At 43.9% G+C, this 25,158-nt stretch overlaps 1 protein-coding gene across 2 annotated transcripts in view; it reads right to left on the bottom strand.

Moving 5' to 3' along the window:
* The window catches only part of LOC126993022 (zinc finger protein OZF-like), a 20,370-nt gene extending 129 nt beyond the window's left edge, over positions 1-20,241 (bottom strand). Inside the window, exons 1-3 of one of the 2 annotated variants that reach the window (XM_050851849.1) lie at positions 19,032-20,241; positions 15,269-16,428; positions 1-4,488 (exon numbers count right to left, since the gene is read on the bottom strand). The exon at positions 1-4,488 is cut by the window's left edge and continues 129 nt beyond it. In XM_050851849.1, coding sequence (XP_050707806.1) covers positions 19,300-20,241 — 942 coding nt within the window. In that variant the 3' untranslated portion in view covers positions 1-4,488; positions 15,269-16,428; positions 19,032-19,299. Of the gene's footprint in view, positions 4,489-4,718; positions 4,826-15,268; positions 16,429-19,031 lie in introns of both variants that reach the window. The other variant, XM_050851848.1, reaches the window with a different exon arrangement.
* Positions 20,242-25,158: the final 4,917 nt, after the last annotated feature.

The raw sequence follows: 25,158 nt of genomic DNA, 5'->3' as shown, positions 1-25,158 counted from the left end.
TTTTATTCCTCTTAACAATTAACAAATACTTGACTTCTGAGCTGCTAACGGAGGAATGGATTGTTTTTCTTTAGGGCGAACAAAGAAATTAGCGCCTGACTATCAAATGCCGTATTAGCCTTCGTCAAGACACTGTGGGTGGCTTGTCTTTGCTCACCAGTTTTTCAAGATGTGCTCAGTGTCAATTTTTGTATATCACACGTTACGACTGAGTTTGTAATGTGGCGACTTTCTGGAAACCCAACACTTCTAGCTAATAACTCCGTCCCAAAAACTAAATTATAAAGCGGAACTTGCTACATAACTTAATGAATATTAATGCATGTTTTAATAATCTGGTATAAGAAAATGGCAAAAGTTTGTTAATGTGTTGACTTCACTCTGAAAATCCAGGACTTCAAGCTAACAACTTCATCTCAAAATTAGAAGCAAAGTCACACCAGCCACAGAGCTTGATACTACTACCACGCTTGTAAAACCCAGCGCACATGGCTAAACGATATACGTAATTCCTTGAGACGACAAGTAATATATGAAGCCGAAAAGAACCTCACCATAACCGACTCTACGTAACCATTTATCCTGAGACAGTGTTATCATATGGGGTCGGAAGAACTTCAAATATATTGTCATTACAAACTATATCTTTCATAACACAAGTCCTAGAGCAATACTTCCTCTCCTCTGTAACACAAGTTCTACGGTAATTCACTTTCTCCTTCGTAACACAAGTCCTACAGTAATACAGTACTCTCTTTTGTAACACAAGATCTACAGCAATACTTCCTCTCCGCAACACAAGTCCTACAGCAATACTTCTTCTCTGCAACACAAGTCCTACAGCAATGCTTTCTTTCCGTAACACAAGTCCTACAGCAACACTTCCTCTCCGTCCTGCTGTCCCTAATCGTAGAGCAAAGAGGGTCGTGTCTCCTCGCCCCTAGCACGGCAGCGAGGCGAGCATCGACCGAGCACTTAATGTCGAACACAGCGAGTATACGTAAAGTCTTACTCTCCTTGTAATACAGAAACGAATACGCGTGACATGTATGAATGTACGTATGTATGTAGACAGACACGCATGACAAGCCTAAACGACCAGGGAAATCAAAACTGCCGTAACGATGCCAATGTACATGTGATGTAACGAAGGGGTAGCTGACGTAATCTTGTTTTGTCTCGATGCAAAGAAAGTAGAAACTAAAACTACCCACGTAACTTGATAAATAATACCATGTTCATAAAATTACATAATGAATGACTGGCTAATGTAACCTCGTCTTGAACTAAAGAAAAATATATGCAATGAATGACTGGCAAACGTAACCTTGGGTCGATGTAAAGAAAAACGAAACAAATGACGCTAACGTAACCTTGTCCCAATGTAAAAGCGTGACGTAACAAAGGCAAGTCAATATAACCTTGTCTCAAACTAAAGAAAAATAGACGTAACAAATGACTAGCTTCCATGACCTTCTCTCGATGGACAGAATAAGTGACAAAACAAATGACTAATGTAACCTGATCTGTGTTACAAAGGGCAGAGCCAGTTAATACAGTGGTACCTCGTGATTCGAACTTAATTGGTTCATTTGGGCTGTTCGAATTGAGAATGTTTGAATTAGGAAGCAATTTATCCCATGAAATTAATGTTGTAAAAATTAATCTGTTCCAGGCCCCAAAATCCTCACATTTAAAATAAAAAATTTATGGGTATATGTTGTGCCCTGTGGCCAGACCACTCAAATAAAAACAATTAAAACACTGAATATTTGCTGGGAACTTCCAGAATTGGTTTGTCTTATAGACTCGACGGCACTGCTTTGAGATGTCAACAAACATGGTGGAGACGTCAACATTCAGAGGGTAACGGGTATATAGTTCATGCATCATATTTCTTTATTATTAGTCATCATCATAAGTCTAGTTGTTGTAATATTCTAGTTTATTTTTATAACTTAAGGAAGAGTGAAATTTCAAACATGAATGTGCTTCAGTGTTTGTTGAACTTGTATGTAAAGTAAGAATGTTAAAAGATAAGTGCAAAATGGAAAAACAGGCACTTGTGAATATAGGATAATAACCAATCTTTTCAATATCTCTTCAGTATCATCCATAAATTGTTTGTGTTTATCAATCAACCAAAGTTAAACAGTTTTATGTGTCTTACCTCAATGATCCCTGTCTACAAAGGCTGTGTCTTGGGCATATTGTCAAGTTTGGTGAACATCCATCCACTAGTTTGTTTAGGTGCAGGCATTAAGTCACTTAATTTTCTTCCTGACCGGTGTCATTTTACAAGAAGTAGTGGTAAGTATTACTGTTATACACATTGTTATCCCACGCAATTGGGCTATTTTTCAAGGGAGTGTGCGGGAAAAAAATGGCAGTCGCAGGTTGGAGTTTTTTGAGGCTGGAGTCCGCAGTATCACATTCACCGACCTGGCTACACTGGTGGCTTCATCTGCAGCCGTTTGTTTGTGTTAGAATTGTGACACACATTCGAATTGGAGGACAAAATTTGTCTGATAAATGTGTTCGAATTGGGAATTGTTTGAATTGAAAGGCTTTCGAATCATGAGGTACCATTGAAGTGATAAATAAATGTTACAAAAGATTTAGCAACCGAAGGGACAGGAGTACACATTGCTACAGATGACATAGTAACCCAACTGTGAGAGGGATTGTACTAATGCTACGGAAGATATGGTGACGTAAGTGACGAGGACCGAGTATTACAGACAGCGTAGTGACTTTTAAGCATGATTGGGATTTTAGAAAGATTGTTGAATGATTGCAGGAAAAGACAGAAACTCAGCAGTGACACAGATACATAATACTACTGAGGACATAACTTACGTGTGATGAGGATCGTAATGTTGCAGATGAACTAACAATAACTTAAGTGTCAGAATTCATCATGTTACAAATGGCATGGTAACTTATGTGGCAGGGATCAGAATGTTACAAAATACTTACGTAACTAAAGTGCCGGGGATCGTAATGTTATGAGATATATAGTAACCGCAGCGATATGTATATGTAATGTTACAAATGGCGTAGTAACAATTAAATGGATACGTAATGTTAACAAGACTCAGTAACCAAAGTAAATGAATATGTAATGTCACTGATGACATAGTAACTTAAATGAAATGGATATATAATGATAACAAGCCGGACTCTAGATTACTTCTCCAAAGAGAGGCTCAAAGATGAGTTCTGGGGGGCAGCATGAGCCAAAACAAGATGGCGTCACTATAAACACTCCCCTACGCCAGAATGGGCTGGACAAATAATCAGGCCCCACCGGGAACAGGCCTACCGGCACAATAAGCTACGACATAAAAAAAAATTAGTAACCAAAGTGACATACGTAATGTCAGGGATGACACAGTAACTTAAATATAATGGATACGTAACGTTAACAAGACTTAGTAACCAAAGTGACATATACGTAATGTTAGGGATGACATAGTAATTTAGGTATAACATGGATCATAATGTTACATCTACATATAGACGAGAAATGAGCATAACAGTGAGTGCCGGGTTGCCGTAATCTTGCCTTGCCGTACAGAGATCAAATTAACATACAACACACGAGTGAATTGAAGTTACTTATACAAACGTCTTGTACGTAATGTTGGCGTAACTTATATTTTGCTAGTTTAAATGATGTAATCTTCCCTATACATACAGACCAAAGTAACATATGAAATATGAAATTAATTGAGGTTACTTATACAAACATACCAGTGAATTGAGGTTACTTATACAAACATACCAGTGAATTGAGGTTACTTATACAAACATACCAGTGAATTGAGGTTTCTTATACAAACATACCAATGAACTGTGGTTACTTATACAAACATCTCTTAGGTTAAGGTTGACGTAACTTGTATATCGTTAGTGTGAGTGAAGTAATCTTGCCTATACGTACAGAGATCGAAGTAACACATCTCGAGAATAGGGTTCACGTAACTTGTATTTCGTTAGTTTAAGGTTATGTATACTTACAATAAAGTCGTAAAACGGGAAAGAATAAAGAAAAGAAAGAAGGTGTGTTGAAAGGTCATCTTATCGCCTACAAACACATAGAGACAAACATTGAGGCGATGGAGGGAGGGAAGGGTAGCACACACACACACACACACACACACACACACACACACACACACACACACTCAAACGAAAATAAAAACACTGAACCACATACCCCAATCAAACACCTCCACACTAAACATCCTTCTTCGACCATCCATGTTGAGAGGAGGAGGAGGAGGCGGAGGCAACTGAGACGGAGGAGGTGGAGACAAGAGTAGATGTGGACCCGCCAGCGATGGAGTTGGCGGCTGTTCCTCCGTCCTTCACTTCGGCGGCTGCGGCGGGTGACTTCTTGGCCGCTGCCATCGCCTTGTCTATCTTCTCCTTCCGGTGGATTTGGTACTCAACGATGAGCCAGCAGGTTAGCATGAAGAACACCTGGGGGGGAGGGGAGGGGAGGTTAGGTTAGGTTAAGTTAGGGGAGGTAAGGTTAGGCAAGGTTAGGTTGGGGGAGGTTAAGTTAGGTTAAGGGAGATTAAGTTAGGTTAGGGGAGATTATGAAGTTTTCTCTTTTAGAGTTCAAGGGCACTAAAACAAAAAAGGCATAAAAAACACTAGGTCCTGCCCCTGAACAGAGAGAAGGAAAAATGACAACGGGGCATAATTACCAGTGAGGGGGCGAGTCTCTCAAACTTGTCGCCCACCATCCAGTGATTGTACCTGGCGAACAGCATCATGAGGGCCAGGACCAGGTTGGCAAACTACTTCACACGCTCTGAAAGACACAGAAACTGCTCAGCAAGGACTGTAGGCGGGCATCCTCAACACTTCCCCTCACATCAACTCTTTCCAAAGACCAAGAAAATGTATCAATTGCATTCTAATGGCATGAGGTAATCCAGCTTTCCAAACAGAGCAGCAGATCAAAAAAACAAATTACGTAGAGAAAGGATTCATTTATGAAGGCTATAAGAAAATTCAGCTTTCCAGACAGAGCAACAGATTGAAAATAGACAAACTATGTAGAGAAAGGATTAATTTGAGAAGGCTATAGGAAAATCCAGCTTTCCAGACAGAGCTATGGAATGAAAACAGACAAACTGTAGAGAAAGGATTAACTTAAGAAGGCTATAGGAAAATCCACCTTTCCAGACAGATAACAGATCTATGGAATATGCTACAAGACGTGTATGCCAAAAACACTCTCCGCTTTAATGAAAAAATCTAAAAGTTTCAAAAGATGGAACACTGACTATGACTTAATGATGCAAAGATAAAATTAGGTAAGACTTAAAACTGCAAGATATCATTAGCAAGGGACAGGAATACAACTTAACTATAGGGAATTACTAATGAGGGAGGGACAGGGAAAACAGTGACCATTAACCAGTGAAAAGAAAGGCAACAGGTGACAAATACAGGTTAATGAGCACACAGGTAACTCACTGGAAGGCATAATTATTAAGAAGCAAGAAGGTAACTAAATAGAGGAAATCATTAACGAGGGAACAGAAAAGGAAAACAAAACAACAAAGAGACAACCAGGTAAAATACAGGTGACAAAATACAAGTTAAAGAGCACACAGGTAACTCACTAGAGGGCATAATTAACAAGCAGGATGGTTCACAAAGGAGGGGACTCGGACACAGGGACTTGGCCTCGGCTTACTATTATATATTACATGGAGGGTAGTAGTGTGTCCTTGAGCCATTATTAGTGACTAGCAACAAGGCAAATGCGTCCCCAGTGACCCAAAGTGACGTCAAGGGAACAAAAACCACCTGCCATATTAACGTGATAATATTATTGTCATCATCATCAGTAGCAGATTTACATAGATCTTCAGAAGGAGGACAGGGAGGGAAGGAGGCGAGGGAGTTGAAGAAGGAAAGGAAGGAAGGAAGGAAGAAAAGGAATAAATGCTGAATGAATGAAGAACAAAGATGAAATAAAGTAGTAGAGTATAATGAGATGAGTAGTGGAAGAATGAGATGAGTAGTGGAAGAATGAGATGAAAAGTGGAAGAATGAGATGAGAAGTGGCAGAATGAGATGAGTAGTGGAAGAATGAGATGAGTAGTGGAAGAATGAGATGAGTAGTGGAAGAATGAGATGAGTAGTGGAAGAATGAGATGAGTTGTGGAAGAATGAGATGAGTTGTGGAAGAATGAGATGAGAAGTGGAAGAATGAGATGAGTAGTGGAAGAATGAGTAGTGGAAGAATGAGATGAGAAGTAGAAGAATGAGATGAGTTGTGGAAGAATGAGATGAGAAGTGGCAGAATGAGATGAGTAGTGGAAGAATGAGATGAGAAGTGGAAGAATGAGAAGTGGAAGAATGAGATGAGAAGTGGAAGAATAAGATAAATAGTGGAACAATGAGATGAGAATTGGAAGAATGAGATGAGTAGTTGCAGAATGAGATGAGTAGTGGAACATTGAGATTAATGGAAGAATGAGTAGTTGCAGAATGAGATGAGTAGTGGAAGAATGAGATGAATAGTGGAACAATGAGATGAGTAGTGGAAGAATGAGATGAGTAATGGAAGAATGAGATGAGAAGTGGAAGAATGAGTAGTGGAAGAATGAGATGAGTAGTGGAAGAATGAGATGAGCAGTGGAAGAATGACATGAGTAGTGGAAGAATGAGATGAGAAGTGGAAGAATGACATGAGTAGGGGAAGAATGAGATGAGTAGTGGAAGAATAAGTGAGATGAGTAGTGGAAGAATGAGTAGTGGAACAATGAGAAGTGGAATAGAGATGAGGAGGAGACTAATGAAACCTTTACCCAGACTTGACATGACCGACATAATCCAAACCTTTGGATTAGTACATCGAGTAGACATGAGAACATGGTCATAACAGGCGCACCTAACATTGCTATAGCCGATCCAGGATTCAGGACGTTTCCTAAGTAAGAGGTAATGTTATAATTGTATTTCGTAAAGAATCCTTATAACCAAAAACTAACTAAAATTGAGTATTCTTTTTCTTGAACAGAACATTGAATAAACAACAGAACAATAATATGAAAATACATATAGCCACTGTTGCCAGATTGTCATACACAGAGCATAGTATCTACTGGTTTCTGATGCCTAACTATTACCAGGAAAAATCAGAATCTAACTCTTTTAACGTTAACTGTAAATGAGTTTCGTTATAGGAGCCCAAAAGACAGTTTAGGGGTAGGAAGTTGGGAAATATAATGTCACTCTGCCGTTCCAGGGCCAAATTCATCAGACCACTTACAAAATTTGTCATTGGTAATTCTTCTGCTAAATCTGCCCATTACGAATGCTCCTTGTGATTAGAGGACTCTGATGACAATTGTAGATGCCTAAAACCCAGGAGTATGTGTAGTGCATTATTAGAAGACTTAACAACAACAGAACTCGTAAGTGCACTAATGGACTGGAGCCGTCTATAAGGCCCCTCAAGAAAGCCTACCACTGCTACAGGCAGCACCTAAACACACACACACACACACAGTATGTTAACACAGTATATTAACAAATAGCCAATTCGGATTCAGAGGAGGACGGTCTTGTGTAACTAATCTGATCAGCTTCTATTCAAGAGTAATTGATATAATACAGGAAAGGGACAGTTGGGCAGATTGTGTGTATCTGGACTTAAAGAAGGCGTTTGATAAAGTACCACACAAGCGATTAATATGGAAACTTTAGGGACATTTATTTAGTCCCTTAACCATAACATGGAGGTGTAATATCGTATTTTGGAGGCGTGGAGTGATTCTTCACAATTACCAGTTAGGTTTGGTTAGAGTCAATTTTGAAACTTGCTTGTTACCACCTTCCTCATGCCTGGTGGCAGCGTGTTGCGGCAGTGACTGAGATTTTACCATTCACGGACAGTGTCTTGGTACCTTTGATCAGGGTTTACACTACTGATAATTTCATCATCACGTTGATTTTGTTATTGCTTGCATTTTGAATCCTTGTTTGACATACATAACTCATGTAAGTTGGTTAAGGTGGAATTTCTAAAGATTTAAGCAAGTTTTGGACTTGGGCGTGTGTGGCTGCATTCATGTACGACTGTAATGACTCGGTGAAAGCTGAGGGAGGGAAGCTGGGTTTTTTTATCAACTCAAAATTCTAAGGCACTGGATTTGGTAAATGAGTGGTTTGCAAAAACAGAGCAACATGGCAGTTTTCTATGGACACAAAATACTTCACATAGCACCAAGGAGTTCTTTGCAGTGAGGCATGTGATGTTATGGAAAAATACCCTGAATTAATCTCTGCACCATGATCTAAGCAAGATCTATAGTAACAGGTCTCCTCACTTTACCTCCACTGCGCAGCCTGTGACGTCAGCTGGCTGTGAGACAGTGAGGAAGACGGGGAACTATTCTATATTCCCCGTTCTCTCTCTCTCTCTCTCTCTCTCTCTCTCAAGAATACCCCATATTTGCCCCCAGATGTTGATGCTGTCATTATTATTAGTAGAAGTAGTATTGTGTGTGTGGTGTGTGTTCACTCACAAACGCAAATGTACGCATAACAGCTGTAATATTTTGTATATCTCCCTACTTCATATTTTTTCTATATGTAATTCTTATAATGTGCTTTGTCAATGACTATGAGTAGATACCCTCTACTCCATTCTTATTACTAGCTTACATGTGTGTGTGTGTGTGTGTGTGTGTGTGTGTGTGTGTGTGAGAGAGAGAAACTGGGAGCGACTGCCAGCTAGCTGTTACTACACGGAGGTTGGAAGAGCGACTGACCCCATCGGCCCCGCTGAACCTACCCTCGAACAGCCTGGTGACGTGAGTGCGCCAGCATCTGCGAAAATACGTCGGAAATGAGGAGACCTGGTACTGTAGATCTTGGATCTAAGTAGGTAAGGTCGACCGACGGGCGGCCAAAAATTCGTTCCATTCCGCCATGTTCTCCGCTCACTGTCTTGTTACTGCTCTCGCTCCCGCCACATCATCTCTCTCTCTCTCTCTCTCTCTCTCTCTCTCTCTCTCTCTCTCTCTCTCTCTGTATGTGTGTATGCGCATGTGTGTGTGAGTGTGTGTGTACACACACACACACACACACTGACATATGAAGAGACTAAAGGAAATGGACTTTCCAACACTAGAACAAAGAAGAGAAATATGAGACCTAATACAAATATATAGGCTATTGAGTAAAATGGAAGAAGTAGATAACGAGAAATTGCTACTAAGAGAGGAACCTTCCAGCAGGAATGCTAGAGGACATAGTAAAAAGTTGAGGAAGGGAAGATGCTCAAGAGACATAAAGAAAATTAGCTTCCCACAAAGAAATATAGAGGTTTGGAACAGATTAAGTGAAGAAATAGTATCGGCGAAGTGCGTGCAAAGTTTCAAGGAAAAGTTGGATAATTATAGATACGGAGACGGGACCACACGAGCGTAAGCCCAGGCCCTGTAAAATTACAACTAGGTAAATACAACTAGGTAAATACACAGATACACTTCCTCCTTTGAAAATAACCTAGTAACCGCTGCATTGTGAAAGAGAATGGAGAAGTACGGCGCCTGAGAGGCTGCCTTCTCGTGACGTCATCGACGGGCTGCGCATCAGTCGACCTTATCTCCTTAGACCATGCTCTGCACAACATTTGATGCTGTCGGCGTGCAGCTCACCCAGCTGTTCATCCTCCTTTTCGGGCTGGCTGATAAATGGGTACCTGGGGACACCTGGGGAAGGCACTCTGTGGTGACCCCCTGGCCCTGGCCCTGTGCCCCGCGGGGTGGTGCCTCCTTCCCACCACGGGCTCAAAGGCCAATGCGACGAAGATGAGCACCGAGGCCACGCGCAGCTATAACGTATGCCACAAACTTTACTTCATCTTTGCCACGAGGAAAAAGGACAACAGCAAAGGCCCGAGGGGAAGGTCAATGGACGCCGCGCGGCCGCCGCCACCACCACCTCCCGCCCCTCGTGTCTGCAGGCAATGCTTCCTCCACCTCGCACCCCGCGGACATTATTCACTCACAGCTTAAACTATGTCATCTAATAAGTATCCAGGCAGCGAGGCGTCCCTGGGGGTGCCCGAATTTACGAGTAATGGGTGAAAACATGTCTGGCTTACCCGCACGCGGCGCCCCGTGTTGTCTCGAAGCAGCGAGTGTTGCGAGAATCAGCTCACCCGGAAAATAACTCGCAGAGAGGTTCAACGTGCCTACTTTTTTCTATCTTTCACTCACCGCCGTCGTGTATTGGTCCTGTTTCGGCTCCAGTACACGGAACAAGCATCAGAGCAACACTTTCAGTCCGGAGATGGCTATAATAAAAACATGACAAACGAATTGAGTAGATTTTATAAAGAATTGCCCCACGTTGATGTTCACTCAGTTTTTAATTGTTTGGTCTGTTGGTTTGGTGTTTTGTTTTCTTGCAGGCAATATAAATCAACATAAAGATAAAAAATGGACATATTAGATAAAAAAAGGCAAATTAATGTGTTTTCCTGTTGTGTATTTCCCATTGCGCATGCGTAGCGGACAGTAGAGCCAGGAGGTATTTCTCGCACCACCGTTCACGAGTCAATAGCAGAGATACCAAATTGTCGTACTCAGAACATTGTATTTCTGTTTCAGACCTAAAAATCGCATACTCTCAAAAATTACGATATTCAGTTGAAGTTATTGTTGAAATCTTAAATTACTGATGCCTTTTTGCGACAGTTATGAGTCAAAAACAGCAAAATACAGTGTGCCGAGTGCGATAATCTGGCAACGCTGGCCCAAGGTGCGTCCAGCTTTTATTAGCCCATTCTAATATTTTTTTTTTACAGCTAAGGAGACAGCTGAAGGGCGCAAATAAAAATAAATAAAAAAAAAGGCCCGCTACTCACTGCTCCCGAACAGAGGTTAAAGGAGTGTCCAAAATCAGAGGTCAATTTCGGGAGGAGAGGTGTCCTGATACCCTCCTCTTGAAAGAGTTCAAGTCGTAGGCAGGAGGAAATACAGATGAAGGAAAATTGTTCCAGAGTTTACCAGCGTGAGGGATGAAAGAGTGAAGATGCTGGTTAACTCTTGCATAAGGGGTTTGGACAGTATAGGGATGAGCATGAGTAGAAAGTCGTGTGCAGCGGGGCCGCGGGAGGGGGGGAGGCATGCAGTTAGCAAGTTCAGAAGAGTAGTCAGCGTGGAAATATCGATAGAAGATAGAAAGAGAGGCAACATGGCGGCGGAGTTTGAGAGGTAGAAGACTATCAGTATGAGGAGGAAAGCTGATGACACGAAGAGCCTTTGATTCCACTCTGTCAAGGAGAGCTGTGTGAGTGGACCCCCCCCCCCCCCACACACATGAGATGCATACTCCATACGAGGGCGGACAAGGCCCCTGTAAATGGACAGCAACTGTGCGGGGGAGAAAAACTGGCAGAGACGGTACAGAACGCCCAGCCTCGAGGAGGCTGATTTAGTAAGAGATGAGATATGAAGTTTCCAGTTGAGATTTTGAGTTAAGGATAGACCGAGGATGTTTAGTGTTGAGGAAGGTGACAGCTGAGTGTTGTTAAAGAATAGGGAATAGTTGTTTGGAAGATTGTGTCGAGTGGATAGGTGGAGAAACTGTGTTTATGAGGCGTTGAAGGACACCAGGTTCCTCTTGCCCCAATCGGAAATAATAGTAAGGTCTGCGACTAAGCGTTCTGTTGCCTCCAGCCTTGAATCGTTAAGTTCCTGTAGGGTGGGTCTTCTATTAAAAGAAGTTGAGTAATGCAGAGTGGAATCATCGGCGTAGGAATGGATAGGACAGTTCGTTTTGGAAAGAAGATCATCAATGAACAACAGAAAGAGAGTGGGAGATAGGACAGAACCCTGTGGGACACCACTGTTAATAGGTTTAGGGGAAGAACAGTGACCGTCCACCACAGCAGAAATAGAACGGTCAGAAAGGAAACTGGAGATAAAGATACAGAGAGAAGGATAGAAACCGTAGGAGGGTAGTTTGGAAAGCAAAGATTTGTGCCAGACCCTATCAAAAGCTTTTGATATGTCCAGCGCAATAGCAAAGGTTTCACCGAAACGGCTAAGAGAGGATGACCAAGAGTCAGTTAGGAAGGCAAGGAGATCACCAGTAGAACGCCCCTTGCGGAACCCATACTGGCGATCAGATAGAAGGTCAGAAGTGGAAAGGTGCTTTTGAATCTTCCGGTTAAGGATTGATTCAAAAGCTTTAGATAGACAAGAAAGTAAAGCTATAGGACGGTAGTTTGAGGGATTGGAACGGTCACCCTTCTTAGGTACAGGCTTTATGAAGGCATATTTCCAGCAGGAAGGAAAGGTAGATGTTGACAGGCAGAGGCGAAAGAGTTTGACCAGGCAGGGTGACAGCACGGAGGCACAGTTTTTAAGGACAATAGGAGGCACTCCATCAGGTCCATAAGCCTTCTGAGGATTGAGGCCAGAGAGGGCACAGAAAACATCATTTTGAAGAATCTTTATAACAGGCATAAAAGAGTCAGAGGGGAGTTGAGTAGGAGGAATATGCCCAGAATCGTCCAGAGTGGAGTTTTTAGAAAAAGTTTGAGAGAAGAGTTCAGCCTTAGAGATAGATGAGACGGCAGTGTTGCCGTCAGGACTGAGGAGTGGAGGGAAAGATGAAGAAGTGAAGTTGGAGGAGATGTTTTTGGCTAGATGCCAGAAGTCACGGGAAGAGTAGGAGAAAGCAAGGTTTTGGCATTTTCTATTAATGAAAGAGTTTTTGGTTAATCGGAGAATAGATTTGGCACGATTCCGGGCAGAAATGTAAAGTTCATAATTAGCATTAGTTTGAAGGCTCTGGTACCTTTTGTGAGCTGCCTCTCTGTCATTGACAGCACGAGAACAAGCGTGATTAAACCAAAGCTTTTTAGCGTGAGGAGTAGAGAAAGAACGTGGAATGTATGCCTCCATTCCAGAGACAATCACCTCTGTGATGCGCTGGGCACACACAGAGGGGTCTCTATCCTGGAAGCAATAATCATTCCACGGAAAATCGGAAAAGTACATCCTCAGATCGTCCCACCGAGCTGAAGCAAAATGCCAGAAGCATCGCCTCTTCGGTGGGTCCAGAGGGTGTACAGGAGCGATAGGACAGGATGCAGAAATAAGATTGTGATCAGAGGACCCCAACGGAGAAAACAGTTTGACAGAATAAGTAGAAGAGTTTGAGGTAAGGAAGAGGTCTAGAATGTTGGGCCGGTCTCCAAGACGGTCGGGAATACGTGTAGGGTGCTGGACCAACTGCTCTAGATCGTTGAGGAGAGCAAAGTTGTAGGCTTGTTCACCAGGCTGGTCAGTGAAAGAGGATGAAAGCCAAAGCTGGTAGACTTGCTTTACTCGCACATCCGCGCACACCCACGGATGGGAACTTAATTATTTGTCAAAGTTGTTCAGCGCACAATGCTTTACTTTCTGCCTCTGAAAGAACAATTACTAGATAAACTACGTTCTTACCAAATCTCTCTCTCTCTCTCTCTCTCTCTCTCTCTCTCTCTCTCTCTCTCTCTCTCTCTCTCTCTCTCTCTCCTGAGAGAGAGAGAGAGAGAGAGAGAGAGAGAGAGAGAGAGAGAGAGAGAGAGAGAGAGAGAGAGAGAGAGAGAGAGAGAGAGAGAGAGAGAGAGAGAGAGAGAGGGAGGGGAAGGAGGATTAAAGGGTAAAGGGGAGGATGATGTAACTGGAAAGGAGGAGGAGGAGGAGGAGGAGAAGGAGCAAGAGGAGGAGGAGGAGAATTAATTGAAAAATAAAGGTAGGGAAGATTAGAATAGGTATCAAATGCGTAGTAGTAGTAGCGGTAGCCGTAGTAGTAGTAATAGTAGTAGTAGTAATCATAGCTGGGCGTTATCACGATAAGTTATCGCGATACTCTATCGCTGATAACAAAATCGGGTTATCGGCCATCCGCTACTTATTTAAATATATATCGGTATCTCCGGTACTTTTGTAACCAAACTTGCGATAATCGCTACTTTTTTCCGCCTCTCAGAAAAAAAACGTTGTCTCCTCCCTACTGCGCATGCGTGGCCTGGGCGCCCGGTGTTGTATGAAAAACTTCGTGGTATGAAATATCTTCGGTGAAGAGATTTCATACTTACATCATTAACATTAAAACACTAGGTTGTTTTTTTATGTTAGACTCAAAAATCAATATATCAAAGAGAAAAATCATTTAACTTTGCCCCCCAAAAGATTATTCACTGCCTCAAATTTGATATTCCATATTCGTTTGTGACCATGCCATGGTATTGAAGGTGTTTGTTATTTGGTGTCCCATCGTCAAAAGCTGGCGCTTTTGTTTACAAACACTGGTCTATCGTGAACTACGCATGTTCAGACCAGTAAGCGTAGCCCTGTACAGTCTCACAAAGCTTTTTAATACATTAAGTGTTGCTGGAAGGCTGAATCAGACATACAGTACCACCATCCTCGCTGTTTCTAGAATGACACTCTGTATACATATAAATACAACTCGTACAAAGTGTCGTTCTAGAAACAACGGGGATGGTGGCAGTGGTACTGTATGTCTGATTCAGCCTTCCAGCAAATCTTAATTACGGTTAAAAAGCTTTGTGAGACTGTACAGTTTACGCTTGCTGGTCTGAGCATGCGCAGTTCACGAGAGACCAGTGTTTGTAAACAAAAGCGCCAGCTTTTGACGGTGGGGGACGCCAAATAACACAAAACCGGTTCAGGCGTTGATAGTATTAACGTCCATATGTACGTGTCAACGTGTGGTTTTCAGGTTTTATAAGTTTTCTAAAATACAGATAATGAAAAGTTGAATGCATCTATGTTTTTTTATTTGAAATATTAATATAGTATCGTTTTCACCTATCGGACTTTTCGCTAGCTAGTATCGGAATTGTGGATTTATATCGGGTATCGGTTATCGGTTATCGCCTGTATTTGTGTCTCCAATTAACGAATATCGGTTATCACGGATAAGGTTTTCCATTATCAGTTATCGGTTATCGGGAATAAGGTTTTCTGGGGGGGGAGGGGAGGGGAGGTTAGGTTAGGTTAAGTTAGGGGAGGTTAGGTTAGGTTAAGTTAGGGGAGGTAAGGTTAGGCAAGGTTAGGTTAAGGGAGATTAAGTTAGGTTAGGGGAGGTTATGTAGTTTTATCTTTTAGGGTTCAAGGGCAATAAAACAAAAAAGGCATAAAAAACACTGGGTCCTGCCCCTGACCAGAGAGAAGGAAAAATGACAACGGGGCATAATTACCAGTGAGGGGGCGAGTCTCTCAAACTTGTCGCCCACCATCCAGTGATTGTACCTGGCGAACAGCATCATGAGGACCGATGTAATGTGTATATTGTTGTGCTGGAAGCTTCCCCCGGCGACCATAGGCCTCTAGAAGGCTCCCGGAGAAACGAGCAAGGGGGCGGAGAGCAAGGCGAGCCGTCCGCGCCCCGCGGGGCGCGGCCAGGCGCCAGGCGGGAAGTGTTGCCAACTCGCATATATTTTTGCTACATGTTCTTGTATGATCTAAAATATACTGTAACATTCTAGACTGTACTGTTCTGGATATATATAGGAGAAGAGGGTGAGAGAGTCCCAGTCCCAGTCATAGTAAGCTAGTGGTAAGTGAAGAGTCAAAGTGAAGTGTACTACTAAGGAAGAATATTAAACTACAGAAGCTGTGCGAAGTGTTTACATATCTCCCTCCCACGGAGTCTCCTGACGGCGACACGGAACCCAAGTAACACGTCCGGCATAACAATATTATAATGTACATGTATATGTATGACTGTACGTGTGGCGACACCCGGTCGGTGTCGCACAACAGGATGTTTAACAACACGTCGTGCTTTTGGCCGTGGGAAGCTGTGATGAACTGACACTAGGATCAGCAAATGATGACTTTCATCAACAGTCATCAACCGGAACCCACACCCTTCCGGACGATCTAACAAGCAAATAAAACGAGCGAACAACGCGAAGACGGGGGAGAAGACGAGAGAAGACAGCGGGCAGCGGGCGGGTGGGTGGTGCTCACCGGCCCCAGGCACCTTGGTGTGGCTGTCACTGATTTCGTGCGTCTCGCTCAAGTAAACTGTAAACCTTATGTAGTACAACTGTTAATATAGTTAAAATACATTTGGTATTTGTATTAACCTGAGAGAGAGAACTAAAGTGAACTAAAGTGAGCTTATAACGGCTACCGCTCGGCCACACATCACTTAACTAAAAGGCTATTGTGTTGTCTCAACCACTTCAATCAACTGGAGAACGCAGGCAACGGTACACCGGACCTGACGTGAGATAACAGTTCGCGCCTTAAACTTAATATTAAAAGTAACACTTAACATTCGCCACCTTAAAAAAACAACGCTTAAAAATCACTAACACCAGGACCAGGTTGGCAAACTGCTTCACACGCTCTGAAAGACACAAAAACTGCTCAGCAAGGACTGTAGGCAGGCATCCTCAACACTTCCCCTCACATCAACTCTTTCCAAAGGCCAAGAAAAGGTATCAATTGCATTCTAATGACGTGAGGTAATCCAGCTTTCCAGACAGAGCAGCAGATCGAAAACAGAGAAATAACGAAGAGAAAGGATTAACTTAAGAAGGCTATAAGAAAATCCAGCTTTCCAGACAGAGCAAATTGATCTATGGAATATGCTACAAGACGTGTATGCCAAAAACACTCCGCTTTAAAGAAAAAATCTAAAAAGTTTCAAAAGATGGAACACTGACTATGAGTTAATGATGCAGAGATAAAAATAGGTAAGACTTAAAACTGCAAGATATCATTAGCAAGGGACAGGAATACAACTTAACTATAGGGAATTACTAATGAGGGAGGGACAAGGAAAACAAAGTGACCATTAACCAGTGAAAAGAAAGGCAACAGGTGACAAATACAAGTTAACGAGCACACAGGTAACTCACTGGAAGGCATAATTATTAAGCAGCGAAAAGGTAACTAAATAGAGGAAATTATTAACGAGGGAACAGAAAAGGAAAACAAACAACAAAGAGACAACCAGGTAAAATACAGGTGACAAAATACAAGTTAAAGAGCACACAGGTAACTCACTAGAGGGCATAATTAACTAGCAGGATGGTTCACAGAGGAGGGGACTCGGACACAGGGACTTGGCCTCGGCTTACTATTATATATTACATGGAGGGTAGTAGTGTGTCCTTGAGCCATTATTAGTGACTAGCAACAAGGCAAATGCGTCCCCAATGACCCAAAGTGACGTCAAGGAAACAAAAAACACCTGCCATATTAACGTGATATTATTATCATCAGTAGTAGTATTTACGTAGATTTACATAGATCTTCAGACTGCGCAGACCCTGTGGAAGGAGGATAGAGATCGGAAGGAGGCGAGGGAGTTGAAGAAGGAAAGGAAGGAAGGAAGGAAGGAAAGAAATAAATGCTGAATGAATGAAGAACAAAGATGAAATAAAGTAGTAGAGTATAATGAGATGAGAAGTGGAAGAATGAGTTGAGTAGTGGAAGAATGAGATGAGTAGTGGAAAAATGAGATGATTAGTGGAAGAATGAGATGATTAGTGGAAGAATGAGATGATTAGTGGAAGAATGAGATGATTAGTGGAAGAATGAGATGATCAGTGGAAGAATGAGATGAGTAGTGGAAGAATGAAATGATTAGTGGAAGAATGAGATGATTAGTGGAAGAATGAAATGATTAGCGGAAGAATGAGATGAGAAGTGGAAGAATGAGATGAGAAGTGGAGGAATGAGATGAGTAGTGGAAGAATGAGATGCGTAGTGGAAGAATGAGTAGTGGAAGAATGAGATGAGTAGTGGAAGAATGAAATGAGAAGTGGAAGAATGAGATGAGTAGGTGAAGAATGAGTTGAGTAGTGGAAAAATGAGATGAGTAGTGGAAGAATGAAATGAGAAGTGGAAGAATGAGATGAGTAGTGGAAGAATGAGATGAGTAGTGGAAGAATGAAATGAGAAGTGGAAGAATGAGATGAGTAGTTGAAGAATGAGATGAGTAGTGGAAGAATGAGATGAAAAGTGGAAGAATGAGAAGAGTAGTGGAAGAATGAGATGAGTAGTGGAAGAATGAGATGAGTAGTGGAAGAATGAGTTGAGTAGTGGAAGAATGAGATGAGTAGTAGAAGAATGAGATGGGTAGTGGAAGAATGAGATGAGTAGTGGAAGAATGAGATGAGTAGTGGAAGAATGAGATGAGAAGTGGAAGAATGAGAAGAGTAGTGGAAGAATGAGATGAGTAGTGGAAGAATGAGAAGAGTAGTGGAAGAATGAGATGAGAAGTGGAAGAATGAGAAGAGTAGTGGAAAAATGAGATGAGTAGTGGAAGAATGAGAAGAGTAGTGGAAGAATGAGATGAGTAGTGGAAGAATGAGATGAGTAGTGGAAGAATGAGATGAATAGTAGAAGAATGAGATGGGTAGTGGAAGAATGAGATGAGTGGTGGAAGAATGAGATGAGTAGTGGAAGAATGAGATGAGTAGTGGAAGAATGAGATGAGTAGTGGAAGAATGAGATGAGTAGTGGAAGAATGAGATGAGTAGTAGAAGAATGAGATGGGTAGTGGAAGAATGAGATGAGTAGTAGAAGAATGAGATGGGTAGTGGAAGAATGAGATGAGAAGTGGAAGAATGAGATGAGTAGTGGAAGAATGAGATTAGTGGAAGAATGAGAAGAGTAGTGGAAGAATGAGATGAGTAGTGGGAGAATGAGATGAGTAGTGAAAGAATGAGATGAGTAGTGGAAGAATGAGATGAGAAGTGGAGTAGAGATGAGGAGGAGACTAATGAAACCTTTAGCCAGACATGACATGACAGCGACATAATCCAAACCTTTGGATTACATTGAGTAGACGTGAGAACATGGTCATAATTATCACTTGCATCAGTGGTACTCTTGGGTGAAGCACACCACTGTAAGGCATTGATTCTTTTGCTGCAGCAATGGTTTATAAATACATGTTCCAGCTATTTTAGTGTTAGGTGACATTCTCTTGCTCCTCACCTCACAGAGGAGTAAGTAATTCACTGTAGCTGTGAGACTCAACCAGGCTCCAGGCCCAGGTGCAGCTGCCACAGCTGTGGAAAGTCAGCCATCAGTATTTCCCTTCCTCTTCTTGCTGTGGCTCCTCTCCTTTTATCACTTCACAGGCAAGCCTTCTTTCTTCCTTGTCTTACAAGATCACTTTTACCTCTCCTTCACTTCCCTTTCCCTATCAGGCTCAGCTGCTGCTAACACCCTGGTCACTATAACTACTGTAGGCAGACACACTTCAGAAGTGGATCTTCATGTGCCTGGCAATGTCTGCCTTTGTCTTAAAGAGCTTTCCACAAACATCACACTCGAACTCTCTAAGGCCATAGTGCCTGAAGACGTGTCGATTGAGTGCCTGCTTCACACTGAACCTCTTCCCACACTTTTCACACTCATGACTTTTTACACCAGTGTGTGTAAAGGTGTGTGTATCAAGGTGACTCTTCCGGATGAACTTTTTCTCACATTCTTTACATTCATAGTTCTTCACACCAGTGTGTGTAAGGGTGTGTTCATCAAAGTGACTCTTCCGGATGAACTTTTTCTCACATTCTTTACATTCATAGTTCTTCACACCATTGTGTGTTAGGGTGTGTTCATCAAGGTGACTCTTCCGGACGAACTTTTTCCCACATTCCTTACATTCATAGTTCTTCACACCAGTGTGTGTAAGAGTGTGTTCATCAAGGTGACTCTTCCGGATGAACTTTTTCTCACATTCTTTGCATTCATAGTTCTTCGCACCAGTGTGTGTAAGGGTGTGTCTATCAAGGTGACTCTTCTGGATGAACTTTTTCCCACATTCCTTACATTCATAGTTCTTCACACCAGTGTGTGTAAGGGTGTGTCTATCAAGGTGACTCTTCCGGCTGAGTTGTTTCCCACATTCCTTACATTCATAGTTCTTCACACCAGTGTGTGTAAGGGTGTGTGTATCAAGGGTACACTTCTGGATGAATTTTTTCCCACATTCCTTACATTCATAGTTCTTTACACCAGTGTGTGTAAGGGTGTGATATCTGAGGCCTCCCCTTGAGGGGAATTCTTTTCCACACTCCAGACACACAAACTTCCTCTCTCCTTTGTTGCTGGAGTTGCCAGCAGCAAGTTGCTTCATCTGCTGACCACTGACCCTCCTGCCCCCTGCAGCAGTCTGCTCCTGCTTGTCCTGGGTACTCATGCCTCTTCTTGTTCTGGGGTGTTCTAGGGGGCTGTTAGGCAGTGGACTTTCTTCTTCTTCTGGGGTGTTCTAGAGGGCTGTTAGGCAGTGTTGTTGTTATGGGCCGCGGCCACTAGTCGCTCACATGAGCCCTGGTGTCGTCCTGTGAGGGCCTCACAGGCTGCCACGTCTTCCTGAGGAAGGCGCTGTTTCCTGCTGTGAGGGGTGGACGCCTGCCGCCGCCAGGTCCAAGGTGGCCGCCACGTCCAGGGAGGGAGGGAGTTGGTGTCGTGGCTGGGAGTGGAGGCGGGGCAGTGCAGCAGCAGCAGCAGCAGCAGGAGGTGCCCATTGGTCTCCTTGACGGTCCTGCAGCAGCAGCAGCAGCAGCAGGAGGTGCTCAATGGTCTCCTCAACGGTCCTGCAGCAGCAGCAGCAGCAGGGGGTGCTCAATGGTCTCCTTGACGGTCCTGCAGCAGCAGCAGCAGCAGGAGGTGCTCAATGGTCTCCTCAACGGTCCTGCAGCAGCAGCAGCAGGGGGTGCTCAATGGTCTCCTTGACAGTCCTGCAGCAGCAGCAGCAGGAGGTGTTCAATGGTCTCCTTGACGGTCCTGCAGCAGCAGCAGCAGGGGGTGCTCAATGGTCTCCTTGACGGTCCTGCAGCAGCAGCAGCAGGAGGTGCTCAATGGTCTCCTCGACGGTCCTGCAGCAGCAGCAGCAGGAGGTGCTCAATGGTCTCCTCCATGGTCCTGCAGCAGCAGCAGCAGCAGGAGGTGCTCAACGGTCTCCTCAATGGTCCTGCAGCAGCAGCAGCAGGAGGAGGTGCTCAATGGTCTCCTCAATGGTCCTGCAGCAGCAGCAGCAGGAGGAGGTGCTCAATGGTCTCCTCAACGGTCCTGCAGCAGCAGCAGGAGGAGGTGCTCAATGGTCTCCTCAACGGTCCTGCAGCAGCAGCAGCAGCAGGAGGTGCTCAATGGTCTCCTCAACGGTCCTGCAGCAGCAGCAGCAGCAGGAGGTGCTCAATGGTCTCCTCAACGGTCCTGCAGCAGCAGCAGCAGCAGGAGGTGCTCAATGGTCTCCTCAACGGTCCTGCAGCAGCAGCAGGAGGTGCTCAATGGCCTCCTCAACGGTCCTGCAGCAGCAGCAGCAGGAGGTGCTCAATGGTCTCCTCAATGGTCCTGCAGCAGCAGCAGCAACAGGAGGTGCTCAATGGTCTCTTCAACGGTCCTGCAGCAGCAGCAGGAGGTGCTCAATGGTCTCCTCGATGGTCCTGCAGCAGCAGCAGGGGCAGTGAGGATCGGGGTGGGGAGTCTCCTTGGTCGGGGACCTGCCAGGCCTGTTCTCTTGCTCTTGCTGTACAGGTGACCCGTTGGAGAGTCAGGCCTTCGTATCGGCACACCCTGTAAAAATAAAAACAAAACAAGCAGTATCCATTACAAATCTTCCAATTCCCTATTTCTTGCACACCACATCTTTTACAGAAAACTCTTCATGGCTTCTATAATTCTATCATTTGCTTCAGTACTCAGTCCCAGCAGCAGCAGCATCCATTCCCTCTCTGCTCCTGCAATCCTCCCATTCACATCCCAGCCCATCTCACTCAGTGCCACCCTCATCATCTCCGTCCTTTCTCTCCGGTACCTCCCACACACCAGTATCACATGCACGACAGTTTCATCCACACCCCTGTCACACATCTGACACACTTTGCTGCGCGACTCAGACCACCTGTAATTTCTTGCATTCACATTCATACACTGCGCTCGAGCTTGGAAGAGAAGATCACCACCCAGGCTTCCATCATACCAGCTGACACACTGCGAGGCTTCCTTTTCGACCCCTGTACCACTCCAAAGTACTCTTTCGCTCCATCGCATGCTTCCACCTCCTCAAACCGTCACCTTTCACTGCACTGTCTATCTCTCTCTTCCACTTTCTCACATCCCATTCTAGACCCTCACTGTTCCTGTCAGTCACCCTCCATTCAAAGAAACGCCTCCCTTCCTCTCTGCTCATCCACCTGACTCGCATACCACTGTCACCAACCATTCTCATGCAGTTCTTAATCCATTTGCTCTCATACACTGTTCTCTCCGTCGGGCTCCTCCGATCATAACCTTATTTCTGTATCCTGTCCTAAAGCTGCTGTACACCCTCTGGACCCACTGGAGAGGTGATGCTTCTGGCATTTTGCTTCAGCTCGGTGGGATGACCTGAGGATGTACTTTTCCGATTTCCCGTGGAATGATTACTGCTTCCGGGAGAGAGACCCCTCTGTGTGTGCTCAGCGCATCACAGAGGTTATTGTCTCTGGAATGGAGGCATACATTCCACGTACTTTCTCTACTCCTCATGCTAAAAACCCTTGGTTTAATCATGCTTGTTCTCGTGCTATTAAAGATAGAGAGGCAGCTTACAAAAGGTTCCAGAGCCTTCGAACTCCCGCTAACTATGACCTTTACATTTCAGCCCGGAATCGTGCCAAATCTATTCACCAACTTACCAAAACTTCTTTCATTAATAGAAAATGTCAACACCTTGCTTCTTCTAATTCTTCCCGTGACTTCTGGCATCTAACCAAAAATATCTCCTCCAATTTCACTTCTTCCTCTTTCCCTCCTCTCCTTAACCCTGAAGGCAGCACTGCCGTCTCATCTGTCTCTAAAGCTGAACTCTTTGCTCAAACTTTCTGTAAGAACCCCACCCTGGACGATTCTGGGCATATTCCTCCTACTCATCCCCCCTCTGACTCCTTTATGCCTGTTATTAAGATTCTTCCAAATGATGTTTTCTATGCCCTCTCTGGCCTCAACTCTCAGAAGGCTTATGGACCTGATGGAGTGCCTCCTATTGTCCTTAAAAACTGTGCTTCTGTGCTGACATCCTGCCTGGTCAAACTCTTTCATCTCTGCCTATCAACATCTATCTTTCCTTCCTGCTGGAAGTATGCCTTTGTACAGCCTGTGCCTAAGAAGGGTGACCGTTCCAATCCCTCAAACTACCGCCGTATAGCTTTACTTTCCTGTCTATCTAAAGCTTTTGAATCAATCCTTAACCAGAAGATTCAAAAGCACCTTTCCACTTCTAACCTTCTATTTGATCGCCAGTATCGATTCCGCAAGGGGCATTCTACTGGCGATCTTCTTGCTCTCTTAACTGACTTTTGGTCATCCTCTCTTAGCCATTTCGGTGAAACTTTCTCTGTTGCGCTAGACATATCGAAAGCCTTCGATAGAGTCTGGCACCAGTCTTTGCTTTCTAAACTGCCCTCTTTCGGATTCTATCCCTCTCTCTGTTCCTTTATCTCCAGTTTCCTTTCCGGCCGTTCTATCTCTGTGGTGGTAGACGGTCACTGCTCTTCCCCTAAACCTATCAACAGTGGCGTTCCACAGGGCTCTGTCCTATCACCCACTCTCTTCCTGTTATTCATCAATGATCTTCTTTCCATAACAAACTGTCCTGTCCACTCATATGCCGACGACTCCACTCTGCATTATTCAGCTTCTTTCAATAGAAGACCCTCTCATCAGGAAGTACGACTCCAGACTGGAGGCTGCAGAACGCTTAACCTCAGACCTTGCTATCATTTCCGATTGGGGCAGAAGGAACCTTGTCCTTCAATGCCTCAAAACTCAATTTCTCCACCTATCAACTCGACACAATCTTCCAAACACCTATCCCCTATTCTTCGACAACACTCAGCTGTCACCATCTTCAAAACTAAACATCCTCGGTCTATCCTTAACTCAAAATCTCAACTGGAAACTTCATATCTCCTCTCTCGCTAAATCAGCTTCCTCGAGGTTGGGCGTTCTGTACCGTCTCCGCCAGTTCTTCTCCCAGCGCAGTTGCTATCCATATACAGGGCCTTGTCCACCCTCGTGCGGAGTATGCATCTCACATGTGGGAGGCTCCACTCACACAGCTCTTCTGGACAGAGTGGAGTCTAAGGCTTTCGTCTCATCAGCTCTCCTCCTCATACTGATAGTCTTCTACCTCTTAAATTCCAGCGATGTTGCCTCTCTTTCTATCTTCTATCGATATTTCCGCTGACTGCTCTTCTGAACTTGCTAACTGCATGCCTCCCCCCTCCCTTGGCCCGCTGCACACGACTTTCTACTCATGCTCATCCCTATACTGTCCAAACCTCTTATGCAAGAGTTAACCAGCATCTTCACTCTTTCATCCCTCACACTGGTAAACTCTGGAACAATCTTCCTTCATCTGTATTTCCTCCAGCCTACGACTTGAACTCTTTCAAAAGGAGGGTATCAGGACACCTCTCCTCCCGAAATTGACCTTTCTTTCGGCCACCTCTTTTAATTCTTTTTTGGGAGCAGCGAGTAGCGGGCTTTTTTTTTATTATTGTCTTCTTTTTTTTGTGTGCCCATGAGCTGTCTCCTTTGTTGTAAAAAAAAAAAAAAAAAAAAAAAAAATGCACACTCCACAAGTAAACCTTCCGTGCCAGTCTTGTGTCATCCATTCGTTTCAATCTGACTTTGTATCTAAAGGTACCCTTCCTAAATCTTTCCCTAAAGGTACTCCACCCCATATCACCCCTCAATGCTTCCACCGCTGCATACCTTGGTGCATTAAAAGCTAACCTACCGATCCTATTTTGCCCTACTTCTAATTTATCCATTTCCGACTCACTCCATGTAATCACCTCCATCCCATACATCACACTCGGCACTGCTACACTCTTCCACACCTCTCTCAGCACATCATACTTACATGCTCTCATTCTTGCCGCACTTCCCAGACGGCCCACCCATTGATTCACTAGAATAATCTTCTCATTCTTTGTCCTTTCACATCCGCTCGGACTCATCCATACACCCAGGTACTTGTATGCATCTGTTTGCCCGGTAATTCTTTACAAGAAGTCCGCCTCCCCCTCCGCCACTCCAGCCCCCCCTGCCCCCCAACACAAGCCTGGGG

The sequence above is a fragment of the Eriocheir sinensis genome, unplaced genomic scaffold, assembly GCF_024679095.1.
Source record: "Eriocheir sinensis breed Jianghai 21 unplaced genomic scaffold, ASM2467909v1 Scaffold544, whole genome shotgun sequence".
Lineage (NCBI taxonomy): Eukaryota > Metazoa > Arthropoda > Malacostraca > Decapoda > Varunidae > Eriocheir > Eriocheir sinensis.
The sequence above is the reverse complement of the archived record's forward strand: the minus strand, read 5'-3'. Positions and strand labels throughout refer to the sequence as shown.